General features: G+C 55.0%; 1 protein-coding gene across 4 annotated transcripts; it reads right to left on the bottom strand.

Annotated features, from left to right (window-relative positions):
- Positions 1 to 1119: 1119 nt before the first annotated feature.
- Positions 1120 to 13296, bottom strand: MFSD2A (major facilitator superfamily domain containing 2A). Of its 4 annotated transcripts, none has more exons than XM_027572443.2 (14): positions 13064 to 13296; positions 11489 to 11620; positions 9846 to 9970; positions 5745 to 5868; positions 5533 to 5611; positions 5036 to 5193; positions 4516 to 4606; positions 4271 to 4392; positions 3979 to 4062; positions 3436 to 3519; positions 3225 to 3337; positions 2637 to 2780; positions 2369 to 2545; positions 1120 to 1575 (listed from the first exon to the last, which is right to left on the bottom strand). In XM_027572443.2, exons 1-14 carry the CDS (start codon positions 13154 to 13156, stop codon positions 1512 to 1514), a joined length of 1590 nt encoding a protein of 529 aa, XP_027428244.1. In that variant the 5' UTR covers positions 13157 to 13296; the 3' UTR covers positions 1120 to 1511. The 4 variants fall into 4 exon arrangements, with proteins under 4 accessions (XP_027428244.1, XP_027428251.1, XP_027428262.1 ...); XM_027572450.2 differs by having other exon boundaries at positions 11489 to 11617; XM_027572461.2 differs by having other exon boundaries at positions 13070 to 13296.
- Positions 13297 to 13453: the final 157 nt, after the last annotated feature.

Raw genomic sequence — 13453 nt, 5'->3', positions numbered from 1 at the left:
AAAATGGAGCCCTAGACCCAAAGTAACAACCAAGCCTGAAGGGTCTATGCACTTCTCTTCTCTGGGCTTCGTTTATCAATGCATAGAATAGAGAAGTTGGACCCATAGCCCCTGATCCTACCAGCTTTGCTTTCGCAATATTTGGAGCTTGGCCTAAGGGTGTGAGACCCAGTGATGCGCTGGGGCAAGCTCCTACCAGCTTGTGAGAGCCAACTGTTCAATTTTCAGGAATTTGGCCTTAGAACAACCATTGGTAACTTGAAATTGGCTATAGTAGAAGCAATTACGCCATGTAAATGGACAAGTGCTATAAACTAGGGCTTCCCGCAGCAACCTCCTCCCCGTCAACAGTGGTTTTTCACCAGCACATCAGGGCTGAGACCCCTCCTCAACCCACACACAAAGCCACCCAGCCAGGTACCTTCTCACCTTCCAACACCATCATTAACAGCTATGGGGAAAGAATCGCAGGTCTCTAGGACCTCAGACAGCCCCAATCACATAGCGTGTGTGCCAGTGGCACATGCTCAAGTATGCGTGGGGCAGGAAGCACAGCGTGCAGGCCTGGGCAGAGCAGCTGGCTGTCTGACAGGCAGTGGGGTCACTCAGATACAGGGGAGCGAAGGATGGAGGCTCACGGACCTGGGAAGGGATTCCAGTTAGGCAACTCTTGGCCATGTGACCTGAGCCAGGTCCCTCTCTATACTGGAGCTCAGTTTACTCATCTTTAAAGTGGAATAGTCCCGGGGCGCCCGGGTGACTCAGTCGGTTAAGCGCCCAGCTCTTGATCTCAGCTCAGGTCTTGATCTCAGGGTCGTGAGTTCAAGCCCCACGCTGGGCATGGAGCCTACTTTAAAAAAATAATAAAGAAAAAAAAAGAAAGTGGAATAGTCCTGATATAGCAAGACGGGTTCAAGGATTAAATTCGAGAACCAGCAAAGTGAAGGTAAAGCCTCTACACCATGCCTGGTACAGATAGGTGTTTAGTAAATGTTAGCCGATGCTGTTATCACACCTCCAGACACCCCCTTGCTCCCCAGGGCCCCTGCAGCTTCATGTCCCTGTCTTGGCACCGAAGGGCTCAGTGAGTGGCTGAGGGCAAAGACAGAAACAAGCACCTCTGGTTTCCAGCTTTTATGAAAATTAATAACATTAATAGCTCACAGACACATACATACACACACATTGCTATATACATGGTCATTAAGTTATTAATTAGTCTCTGTATAAAACGTTTCTACATTAGTGTTCCAGGCTAGGCCCCATCAGTCCACGGCATATTCACCGGGGCTTGGCCCCATGGGCAGACAGACGTGAGGCAGGCAGCTGCATGACCAGCCCTCCCCACGGTAGGCACAGGAAGTATCCTGGGCCACTTACTCTCAAGTCTTTGGCTCCCTTCAGGACACCTGGAGACCAGCTACTCAGCGAACAGGCAAGCAGGCCCTGATCTCTCCTGTGGTCTGGGACCCAGGCCCTGTGGATGGTGGCTTCGGGCAACATGGAAGGCCCTAGAGGATGCTGGCCAGCTCCGTAGAGTCTGTGTCAGAATAGCCAGAGCTGCTGGCCTCCTCCCTGCAAGAGCCAGAGGAGATGGGCTGGAGGAGGCGTCCTCACCCCTCCCCTTCCCCAGCTGCCTTGGTCCTCAGAGGACCTTGGCCCTACAGTCGTAGCCAGCCAGCTGTCAAGTGAGTCTAAATGACAGGAAGTAGACAGTTTGCTCACTCCTTCTCTCAACCCAGAAACTGCCAGTCAGTCCATTTGCAGTTCTTGCTGCCCACAGGGCACCAGAAGCCCTGGGACTACGCTTTGACCTGGGTTGGCTGATGAACTGGCATGATTCACTTCACCGTGCCCTCTGGTCTCCAGAAAGGCAGCCTCAGGCCACATCTGAGGTCCTGCATGCCAAGAGAGCTGTGAAGAATGCAGGCTCTGGCGTGAAAACGCCAGGGCTCAAACCCCAGTTCTACTCCTTCTCGGAGGGGCCGGTTACTCTTCCTGGTTAAGGCTCAGAGTGGGGATCAGGATCTCCCGACACCTAGGGTTGTTGAAGGACTGCAGGAGATCATGAATGCGCAGTCCCTAAAGTGTATAAACTCCGTGAGGGCAGGGATTCTGTCTGTTTCATTCACTAGAGCAATGCCTGGCACCTAGTGGGTTTCCAATAAGTATCTGCTGAATGAATAAATGCAAAACCACCCAGCACACTGCCTGACGTGCAGCTAAGTATCGGAGAGATGTCAGCTGCCATTAGGGAGGAGGCTTCAAGGGAAGATGTGCAGGAGGTAAGTCAGGTCTTGGCCACAAGAGGCAGGGGCTGAGGGCTTAGATTGGATGATGCCCCCCTCCTCTGCCTCCCCGCTCTCACCTCAGAGCCTGCAGGGCCTTCTTGTTCTGCCGCCGCTTCTCCTCATCGATTGGGTACAGCTTGAAGAGCAGCAGGCCTAGCAGGATGAGGGCTATGGGAGCTATGGTCACCAGCATCTTCAGGGTGAACTTGACACGTGTCGGCTGTGAGCAGCCACGGGTCTCGTACCCGGCAAAGCTGTAGGACCCAGGGGGCAGGAGGGTGGTGAGGGTGGGGCACCTGGGGCTTGGCCCTGCCCAGCGCTGCTCCAGGACCCCACCGCACTCACTCAAGACTGAGGGTGGAGATGCCCAGGGAGACTCCAGAGGCGAACTTGGTGAAGAAGACATAGAAGGAGAAGAAGATGGGCTCAGTTCCATGAGACTGGGGCTGCTTCAGGTGGAAGTCGTCGATGACATCAGGCAGCATGGACCTGCAGCGTGGTGGCGACCATGAGGACTCACCCGCCCAGCACTCCAGGGTCCCCACTAGCCCATATGGCACCTCTGTGGTGTCAGTAAGAAGAGGTGGCCCTCTGGGACTTTTGTAGCCCCAGGGCACACAGCTCTGTGAAGACGCGGCAACTTCATGGTGATAAGAAGGCCGGCCCCCTCCTCTGAGATGGAGCTCCACTCTAGGTATGCAGCTTGGCGAATAGAATGCAGACCAGATTTAAGCGCCCCATCTCGCACCTTGGTTAGGTCTTCTCGCACAGTTCACAACCTGTACAACTGTACAGGAGAGACCTGTCCCACCCCCAACCTGGACCCAGAGAATGGTCTGCAGGAGAAGCCCCTGCAGAGTTCCCCACAAGGAGCTTCAGAGGTAGGGGGTAGGGGGCTGGGGGACATAGCCAGGTGGGCCGGTGCGCCCTTACCAGGGTAGTAAGAAGGCCGCTGCCACACTGATGCCGGCTGCCACAGCTACCACGTAGGTGACAATCAGGTTACTCTCCGTGAAGGCCACCAAGATGAGAAATGGCACTGCTGACTAGTGGAAGGGGTTGGCACAGGAAGATGAGTCAGCCTGGGGACTTTGACCAGCAAACCCCAACTAAGCCCAGGCCCCACCCCTTCAGCCCCACTCACTGAGATCCCAACGTATACCGCCGTCTTCTTGCCAAATCGGGTTAGGAACCACTGCCAGACGGGAATGGTGAACGTGGCCGAGAGCTGGGGATGCACAGTCGGGAGTGAGGGAAGTGGGTTAGTCATGCACCCCTGCTGCCCTTCCCAGGACCTCAAAGATATTCCTAGCCTTGCCTGCGGGCAGCCAGATGATACCCTCTGGGCACTGAGGAAGCTGACAGGCCCCGCTGATGGCTCTCCAGGGGGGCTGAGGGCTACTCCCAGTGTTATCTCCTACCTTCTCTGAGCCACAGTGGAGCACAAAGTCTCCAAGTTCCTGGCCTCCACGTGGGCCTTGGCTTTTGCTATGTTCTTTACTGGAATATCTTGCCCCAAATCTTTCACAGTCTTGCCTAAGCAATTGTACGTCAGATCCAACCAGTGATTCTGAGACTCCTCCCACATCCCTTCTAACCTTAGCCAGTCTGGGAAACATCCTCTGACTATCTAAAGAACCATCTCAAAGCCCGGGCTGCCTACCCACCCTCGGGGCCCCACACATACCATGATGGCCAGGAGCAGATTCTGGAATTCATTTCGGAAGCCCAAGGTGTAGGTGCAAAACAAGGCGAAGTTCCCCTCCACCAGCTGGGGGATGGGCAGGGTAGGGGGAAGGAAATGCAAGGAAAGAAGTGATGTCAGAGCCCAGGCTTCCCCATGCTCCCAGGACCTCTGCTCCCCCTGCCCCCATTCCACCTGTCCCTCAGGCTTCGTTACATCCCCGTCCGTGTTTTACCCCACCCCACTTGCACCCGCCCTACTCTCAAGGCTGAGCAGGTCAGGCTGCCCCACTCACCATGAAAGCCAGGGAGGTGAAGAGGAAGCCAGCAATAAGTTTGACATATGGGCCATGGCTCATGACCAGCCGGAGGCCCCGGAAAAAGGACATCGGCTCAGCCTGCTGAGTCTCATAGGGTTCTGGGGGCCAGAGAAAACAGTGAGGAAGGAGCACAGGCTGCTCCCAAAGCCTGAGTGAGGCCCAGGCAGAGGGACAAAGCCATGCGGTGCTGGGGCCTACACCGCTCCCCGGGGACCCCTCACCTCTCTGCTCCCGCACGCCCAGGGTCAGGATGACAGCACAGACAACATAGATGGAGGCAATGACCCCTGCTGCCAGCAGGTATGCATTTTGCTACAAAGGAGATAAAAGTGACAGTCAGTCTGATCTCATCCCAACCCTCAGCAGCTCCACTCCATGGACCAGTCCCTTCTCTGGAGCCTCACTGTCTCCACCTGTGAAGTGGGAGAATCATCCTGGGCTGGCTGCCACTTCCCACGGCTAGGCAAAGTCCAGAGGAACGGAATGTTAAGAAGTCAGGCTTTGGAGGGTGAAAGCCCATAGTTCAAATCTCCCCAAATCTAGTTAAGTCACTAGTTCTGTGACCCTGGCCAAATTATTTAGCCTCTCTATGAGTCAGTTTCCTTATCTGAAAAGTGGGCATATTAACAGTTTGTAGATCAAATGCCCAACACTTAATAAACATGGACAATGCTGAGGATGACTGCAAACCACCCCATTGTGCCTCATCTCCCTAAATCTCTGCATAGCCAAGGGCCTCACCGTTTCTTTGAGTGACGTGGTGCTCTGTGTCCGATTGGCACCCTCCGTAGCCAGTGCAGAGTCGTTGGGGTCCTGGAGGCAAGGCATATCCACTTGGCCCACGATTTGCCCCTGGATCGCTGTGCCCAGCACTGTGCCAAGTACCTCCACAGTCATCCCTGAACAGTAAAAAGGTCCTTTGGAGGGGCCTCGTGGCTTGTCGGCCTCCAGGGAGGAAGGCCAGGTGGGTAGAGGCCCCAGGTGATGGCAGTTGTTCCAGGAGGGTAGCTACCCAGCGGTGGGGCAGATGCACCTTGGTCTGCACTTATGGCCTTGCTCGGTGTGACCTCTGGCTAGCCCCTGCACCTCTCTGTTCTCACCAGAACAATAAAGGGATCAAGTTATTTTTGAGATGGTTTTACATCCATTCTCCGCAGGGGAAGAAATGTGGCAGGAGGGTCAGGGAACAATCCCCATGGTCCCTGGGGGATGGATCAGTGGGCTGGAGAGAGACTTACGATATGCAGTGGCAGAATCCCGCTCACTCTGCTCTGTGCTGATGAACATCGTGAGAGCTGAGTAGGGAACGTGGAAACACTGGCATGGAAGAGAGGCCCTCGGCCAGTCAGACGATGGACAAGCAGATGTGGCTTCTGGTACCAACCCTACAGGCCCCGGGGACTGCCTTCATTCCTCCCCCCAGACACCAAGGGGAGGCACCCACACTCACCGTGACCAGTGTTTCAAACAGGCAATAGAAAAGCAGGTACCACAGGGCCTGGCCCTGTGGGAAGTCAGGCACGAACCAGATGAGGAAGTAAGCAATGATGGCCAGGGGTGTGGAGAAGATGATCCTGGGGAAGGGGGTAGGGTCTGAGTAGGGGCTGGATGCCAAAACCCCAAGTTCTGGGGTCAGCCTGGACTGCTCTGTAGTCCCACAGGGTGCCTGCCAGGAAGGAAATTCTTCTCCCCGAATCCACCCACCCCAGGGTCTCTGGGAAGAGGCTGATGGCCAAGCCGGAAGCGCAGACTGCAACAGGCCCCCTGCACTGAAATCCTGAGCATGGAGCATGAGGTCAGACAAGGAGGCTTGCCTAGTCTCCCCAGTGGAGAGGGCTCCAGAGGCAGGGGCTTCCTATGGGCTAGGGGAACCGCAAATGGCAGTGAAGCCTCGGGTGGTAGGGCAGGGAGGCGGGAAGAAGGAGCATCCCTAACGTAGGTGTTCTTATAGGCGCACACACATCCCTCGTGAGCACACATATACACATACTATGGGCACACACACACGGGCTGGGAAGGCCAATTCCAGGTGAAGGACCAGGCCTAGTGAAATCACTCTAAGGGAGGGTAAATGTCTGCCTTCCCACTGGTGCATCCCACACCACTGCAAAAGTGGTTAGACCTCAGGATGGACTGACTTCGTGTCATCGGTATAAAAAGGCAGCCGAGAGCACAGGCTAAGAGAAAGGCCTTTGGAACCATTCTTCAGGAATCCAATTCTGGCTCTGCCAATAACTATAAATAACTTGGACTTGAGCAAGTTATTTAACTTCTCGGAGGCTCATTTTCTCATCCATAAAAAGAGAATAGTAATAGCACCTAATTACATTCAACCTTCACTCAAGAAATATTCAAGTGCTGATTATGGGCTAAGCAAAGCACTATGTTTATGACTTAGGATGGATCAGTGAATGAAACAGACAAAAGTATTGCCCGGTGGAACTTCTATTCTAGTTGGCAAATGAAAAATAAACATAATGTAAAAGTTACATATGTGTTATTCAGGCTTAAAAGGGAATGAAAGTCTGACACATGCTACAACACAAATGAACCTTGAAGACATTATGCTAAGTGAAATAAGTCCATCACAAAAGGACAAGTATTGCATGATCCTGCCTACAAGAGACCTACAATAGTCAAATTCAGAGACAGAAAGTAGAATGGTGGTTACCAGGCACCGTGGGGAGGGAAGTACGGGGAGTTATTTTTTCTGGGTACAGAGTTTCAGTTTGGGAAGATGAAAAAGTTCTGGAGATGGATGGTAGTGGTGGTTGTACAACGAAAATATGCTGAATGACACTAAAATGTACAGTTAAAAATGGCTCAAATGGCGGGGTTGCCTGGGTGACTCAAGTCAATTAGCAGCTGACTCTTGATTTCGGCTCAGGTCATGATCTCAGGGTCCTGGGATCGAGCCCCTTGGCAGGCTCCGTGCTCAGCGGGGAGTCTGCTTCAGGATTCTCCCTCTCCTTCTGCCCCTCTCCCTGCTCGCTCTCTCTCGCTCTCTCTCTCAAATAAATAAATACATCTTTCAAAACAAATGGTTAAAATGGCAAAATTTATGTTATGTATATTTTACCACAATTTTAAAAAAATTCTATACTGTTAGAAAGGTGATTAAGTGCTACAGAGAAAAGAAAGCAGGCTAAAGGGGATTAAAGAGTATGGGGCTACAACTGACAACAGAGTAGACAGGGGAGCCCTCGTTGAGAAGCTGACATCTGTGCCAAGACTTGACCGAGAGGAGGCAGTTGGCCTTGCAGTTGTCTGAGGCAAAAGTGTACTGGGCAAGAATAGTCAGCACAGAGGTGCTCAGGCAGGTCTGAGGAGTAGCAAGGAGGCCACTGGGGATGGAGTGGAGTGAGCAGAGGGGATGGGATTAGGAGACAGGGTTGGAGGACACGGAGTACCAGGTCATGTAAGGCCTTGCAGGCCACGGGAAGGACTTTGGTTCCACTTCATAGAGTGGAAGTAGTTTTGAGACTTTAATAAGTTGATATTAAAATGTAGAACAGTGCTTGGGACACAGTAAGTGCTTGCTGTGACTACCACACCAGGAAAGCTCGGCAGGAGAGTACAGGTCCTCAGCCCGGGAATCATACCCTAGGCCCAGCCCTGCTGCATCCCCGCCCACCCACGTGACCCTGTGGATACCCTGCCTCTCACCAGGTGGCCTCGGGAACTCCAGGGAAAAGTGTCTTGTCAAAGTCTTCCTGGTCTGAAGGGTGGATTTAAGCGCTGGCTGAGGGCAAGGGCTGCTTGAGGCCTGGAAGGATAGTGGGCCACGGGGCTGATAAACCTGAAAGGCCCAGCCTCTTCCCACACTAAAAGAAGGTGCCGGGTCCCAGGCCTGAGGGACCTAGGTCTTTACTGTGGTAGGGACAGGAAGGAGGTCCCATACCCTGCACGGCAGCCCCTCAGTCCACTGAGTGATCCAGTGTGCACTCAGACACAGGGGTGGAGGTTACCATTCAAGAGGTATCACCAGGAATTACCACCCAGACAGGTGAGGACATGTACACAGACACCGTGTTAAGTGAAAAAGCAGCCTGAAGGGCCCTCAGCAACTTCACTGAGCTGGCTGCCACACCTGCCCAGCGTGAGGCCCTCAGATCCTACTTCCCACAGGGAGGGCCTCCTCTGCTCTCCCTCTCTGCCCTCCTCCCTCTTGCCCGAATCCACGTGTCTCCTCAGAGAACAAGGGCTCCTTCCGTCAGCCTTCGTCAAACACTCCTCTCCGCTGAGAAACCGAATGTGACTGGAAGTAACCCAGCTGCTGCGCCACCGCAAAGTCCTGTCCAGAGTAGCTGCCTCCCATTGGCTGTGCCTCATGAGGAGATGTGGCAGCAAAGCCCCACCTCCTACCGGCTGCCAGGGACTCAGGTGGGGGTCGGGGGGGGGGGGGCAGCCCGCCTCCTACCTGGGCAGCCTGTCCAGGTAAGGCAGGCTCTTCTGCCTTACTGCCACCGCCCCCCTCTCCTCCTCTGCCCCCCCACCCCCGCCCCCTGCCATGAAGCCTGGATCAAAGGCCCCAATTTGGGCCTTAGCCAGAGGCCGGCGGGATTGTGGTGGGAGGGGGGCCTCGTGGGAAAGGAAGTTGTGGGGGTGGGGTGGGGGCTGTGGGAAGAGCTTTGAAGGCCGGAGACCAGGTATGGGCACCCCTGGGGCAGGAAGGCGCCCACTTGAGCCTGGATGGGCTGGAGATGAAAGGGGTATGTCCACCCCCCTCCCCCCACCAAGCAGGATGTCCTGGAGGGAACCAGAGCTCCAGCCTGTCAGCCTGTCCCGTGTGTCTCCCTTTGCTGTCTGATCTATGGTACTACCTCCCCCAACCTTGCCCTGTAGCCTGAGGCTGAGTAGTGCAGGCTCTGTATCACGGGAAAAAGTAGTTTATATTATCTAAGGGGCCAGAGGTTATGGGTCTGCTATCCCATTCTGGGCATTACCCTCCACCCTTGCCCCACCAGGAGCTACTCTGAAGGGGTGCCAAATTATATATTACTTAATATGTGCCTAGCACTGTTCTAAGTACTTCACATATAAAAAATATGTGATCTTCACAATAAACCAAAGTGATAGGCATAATTATTATCTCCACTTTGCAGATGAAGAAACTTGAGGCTCAGAGATGTTAAGTGACTTGCCCAGGGCTGCACAGCTGGGGGTGGTGAAACTGAGGCAGGCTGGTTTCAGAGTTTAACCTCTCAACCACTATACAGTGCTATCTCTGCCACTATGGGAAATGACTGTGTGGGAAAAGTTAGAATTCCAGCTTCACTGAAGGGAATGGGCCTTGGGGAGGAATGGGGCCCGGCGTAGGGGAAGCTGCTCGGTCTAGCAGTTTGGCCAGCCTGGGAATGAATTGGCAGGGCATCCCAGTGCCCATGCCTGGGGCAGCTGAGGCCTCAGCCAGGGTTTCGACACTTGGGTTTTTTTGTCATTTCTTCTCTTCACCCCACAGTCTGTGACAAGCCAGATGGAAGGATCAAGAGTTAGTAGACATGCCAAATGCCCTGCCTTCTGCCACCTCAAAGGAGTCTCTTCTACTCACCAGGGCATGAGGCGGCCCAGGCGGGTCCAGGAAGATTTGCTAATGCAGAAGCCCACCAGGGGGTCTGTGAAGGCATCCCAAGCTCGGCCCACAAATAGGATGATGGAGGCAGAGAAAGGGTCCACCTGGAATGGGGAACAGGTAGAAGATGACCCCTTTATCCTACTCACCTCAACCCTCAATGGTAGGCAAAAGCAGGGGCCCCCTCCCCATCTCAGCCAGGCCCCTGGGACTGTGCGCTGCTCTCACCCAGGCCTTAAGCATCTTCACTTGCCTGTTAATGGTGATAGTAACAGTTCTCTGATAGCAGTCAGTAGCAGCGTGTGCCTTAGACATTTTCCCAGATCTGTTCCCTTATGTCCTCCTTCCACTGCCCTTGAAAACACTCCCACCCATTAGAATGAATCCAGAATCCTTTCCTTGCTTTGTTCTCATAGCCCTGAGCTCCAACCACCTGCTATCAGAATGAGCATCTGCTGGGTGACCACAGTGGGCTTCAATTTCCCCATCTGTATGATGGGAGTTAGGATCCCCCTCTTATAGAACGGGAGTTAAAATCCCTGTCTTGCAGGTCAAGCTGTATCTTGGATGTGGAAAAAGGAATCTTTAGATGCTTTTAGAAAGTGGCCTGTCACTATCCAGTCAAGCTATTCCCCTCTCCACAAACCTTCTAGGCCCAAAGAGACGGCTTTTCTGGAACAGAAGACTCCATATACCTGTCAAGGCTCTCCTATTGCTTTTGCTCCAGGGAGCAGGGAAACTAGTGGCCTCTCCCACACCGTAGCTTCCCCAATCTGACCTGCCCTACCCTCCCGCTCCCGACAACAGTTCTACACTTGGATTGCAGGTTCCTCATATTTGCATCTCCCTTAGGACCCAGCCCATGGGATTTGTTCCAAAACTAGCAGCTTGAATGAAGTTATTTGTCCTTTCTGGGGCTCAGTGTTCCCCACCTAGAAATGGATACCATTAAGATGGTTTGCTTGCGGAGTCAGATGCTACATAGAAAAGACAGCCAGTGCAGTGTGTGAGCCCCAAAAGCCATGGCTGTTGAGCTTCCCATTCTCCCATCCAGGCAAGGTGAATTCTCAGGATGCCAGGCTCCTGGCCAAAGCTTCTCAAAACAGAGCAGAGCCCTGGTTCACCCTAAGGACCTCTCCTAGTCAAAGACCCCGTACACTGGGCACCTTACCTGAGCCCGGCACTTGGGGGCCCCTCTGCCCACTGACATGCCTCTGCTTCTTAGGTGAAGGTGAGCTATGCCTTCTCTATAAGCCTGGCAATATCTAACCACCCCTGAGCGGGGTCAGCTGACTGTTGCCCAAATGGGGACATGGTGTGCCAGTCTCTTCTTAGAACAAGTGTCACTAGCAGGCTCCATTCTCCCTCATGCCATCACCTACCCCTCCAGGCTCTGTTGCTCTTGCCAGGCAAGGAGAAGTTGCCTGACCTTGCCAGCTGAGACTCCTGGAGCAGATAGATTCCCCTGCTGGATACTTCCCAAAGCCTTCTTATTTCTCCATCCACTGCCAACTCTGAGAGTCAGCAAAGTAAGGATTCCAGTCCCATTTCACAGATGGAACAGTCCCTAGTCCACCCCACCTCAGGATACTGGAGGAGCCCGGCAGGCTCATCCCACTTACCTGAGCCACATCCAACAGGTAGATCTGCAGGAAGAACCCCAGGGCACAGCCTGTCACCTGGTAGGGGGCCCCCCCAACTGCATAGCAAAGCTTGTTGCAAATGGACAACTGTTGTTTCTTCTTGGGTTCCTTCTGAGAAAAAGAGGAAAGGATGAAAAAAGACCCAAGATCCTGGCCTCCATCCTAGAAGGTTCCAGAGGCAGGACCATCCCTCCAGCCAACTTTGCCAGGAGGAACAAGTCTGCCTTGCCCTGTTCCCACCCAGGGAGAGCTCACTTCCCACAAGAAAAGAAAGGTAAAGGTATTCTCTAGCTTAGGATCCTGGAGAGGGGGAATCCATATGGAGGACGTTGCTCCTAAGACACCCCATCTCCAGATTCTGAGTTAATTTGGCAGGCCACCATCCCTAAAAGACTCCCCCAGGGTCTCAGCCATGCTCTTTTCAAGTTGGAGTGGGAGCATGCTCCAGCAGTGGACCTGTCCCCACCCAGCCCCACCCGCCACAACCTGAAAATCCTCTTGCTGCCAAGAGCCGCCTAAGCCCAGCCCCTACCCCCGCCCTAGTTCAGAGGCCAGGACCGACCTGCCTACTGGGTGAGGACTCTAGAGAGCTGTAGGGGCCCAGCCCAGCTGGCTGCGGGCACAGCTGTTCCTTCATCTGTCCCTGAGCCACTCTGGCCCCTGTAGGCAGCCAGAGCTTCAGGCCAGCCCAGGAGCTGTCCTACCCTCCCTCTTGCTATCCCCCATCTCCAGCTCCTAGGGAACCTTGGAGAGGGGAGGAAAGGCCTCTGGGTGCCGGGGCCCTATCTAGGTGGAGCACTAGGAAGATTGAGGTTGCCGGCGGAGGGGGAGGGGAAGTGGAGATTACTCAGATGTAATCCAGAACTGCTCATCCTGGCTCCTTGCAGGGACCGGTTAATAAAACTAAAAGGAAAAGGCAGATATCTGTTGCCTGGGATCCACTCCCCGTGGAGCCTCCCGATTTCATTCGGTTCTTCTTTAGATCCAAGAGAACTGGGGATGGGGTTGAAGGTCAAGACGCGCAAAGCACCGTGGGCGCCAACACCCACACTCACACAAACGCTTCAGAAGTAGCTCTTGTTCTTATGAATGAACCTGAGGGGCGCTCACCGCAGAGCTGAGGCGCAAGCGTGAGCCTGAGGGGTGGGGGGTAGGGGGCTGAGAGATGGGGAACTAACAGAGTTTTCCCAGGTCTCTGGGGTCTGCCTCGCCTCCAGGGCGTCAAAACTAAACCACTCGTCACAGCAGAACAGAAACCAGCTCAGCAGAGCCGGGGCACCACGTGAAGCTTCTGGCCCGGCCGCTCCGTAGAGATGCGGGGTTGGGGTGAGCAAAAGGGAGCGCCGGTGCCTACGAACGTTCTCCATCAGCCCCCGTCCCCAGGGCACCCCCGGGCCTCCCCTGCAGCGGGGCCCCCCTGTCCCGGGCTAGCCCAAGGCGTCCCGGAACCGAGCCTCTCCTCGACGTCCCCATCTCAGCTCGCCCTCACTTCCCCCCACCCCAGCCCTCCGCCCGGGGGTGGGGTGGGGTGGGGTAGGGGGACCGGGCCCTCACCTTCACCTGGGCCGGCCGTTCAGCGACTGGGAGGATGCCGGTGGGCAGCAGCCCCGCCGCGGAGCCGCTCTCCGCGCCCTCTCCTTTGGCCATAACCCGCGAGCCACGCCGCCTGGGACCGAGGCGCCGGGATGCTCCTCTGCTTCGCGGGCCTCCGCTCCGGCCCGGGCTCCCGTCGTGACCTCCGCCGCCACGGCCGCGGCGCTTGCTTCTAAACCCAGCCGGCGGGCGAAGATCACACTCCCCTGCACGCCCCCTCGCGCCTCTTAAAGGCTCGGCCCTGCTCTCTCCGATCCAATCCCGGGGCAGCCTGGCCCGCCGCAGCCAATCTCCGCGGCCGCGCGCCCGCCCTCCCGCCTGGCTAAGCCACCCAGCAGCTCTGCCACAGAG

The sequence above is a fragment of the Zalophus californianus genome, chromosome 4 (genome assembly GCF_009762305.2).
Source record: "Zalophus californianus isolate mZalCal1 chromosome 4, mZalCal1.pri.v2, whole genome shotgun sequence".
Taxonomy (NCBI): Eukaryota; Metazoa; Chordata; class Mammalia; order Carnivora; family Otariidae; genus Zalophus; species Zalophus californianus.
Note: the sequence above shows the minus strand (reverse complement) of the source record. Positions and strands in the feature narration are given on the sequence as shown.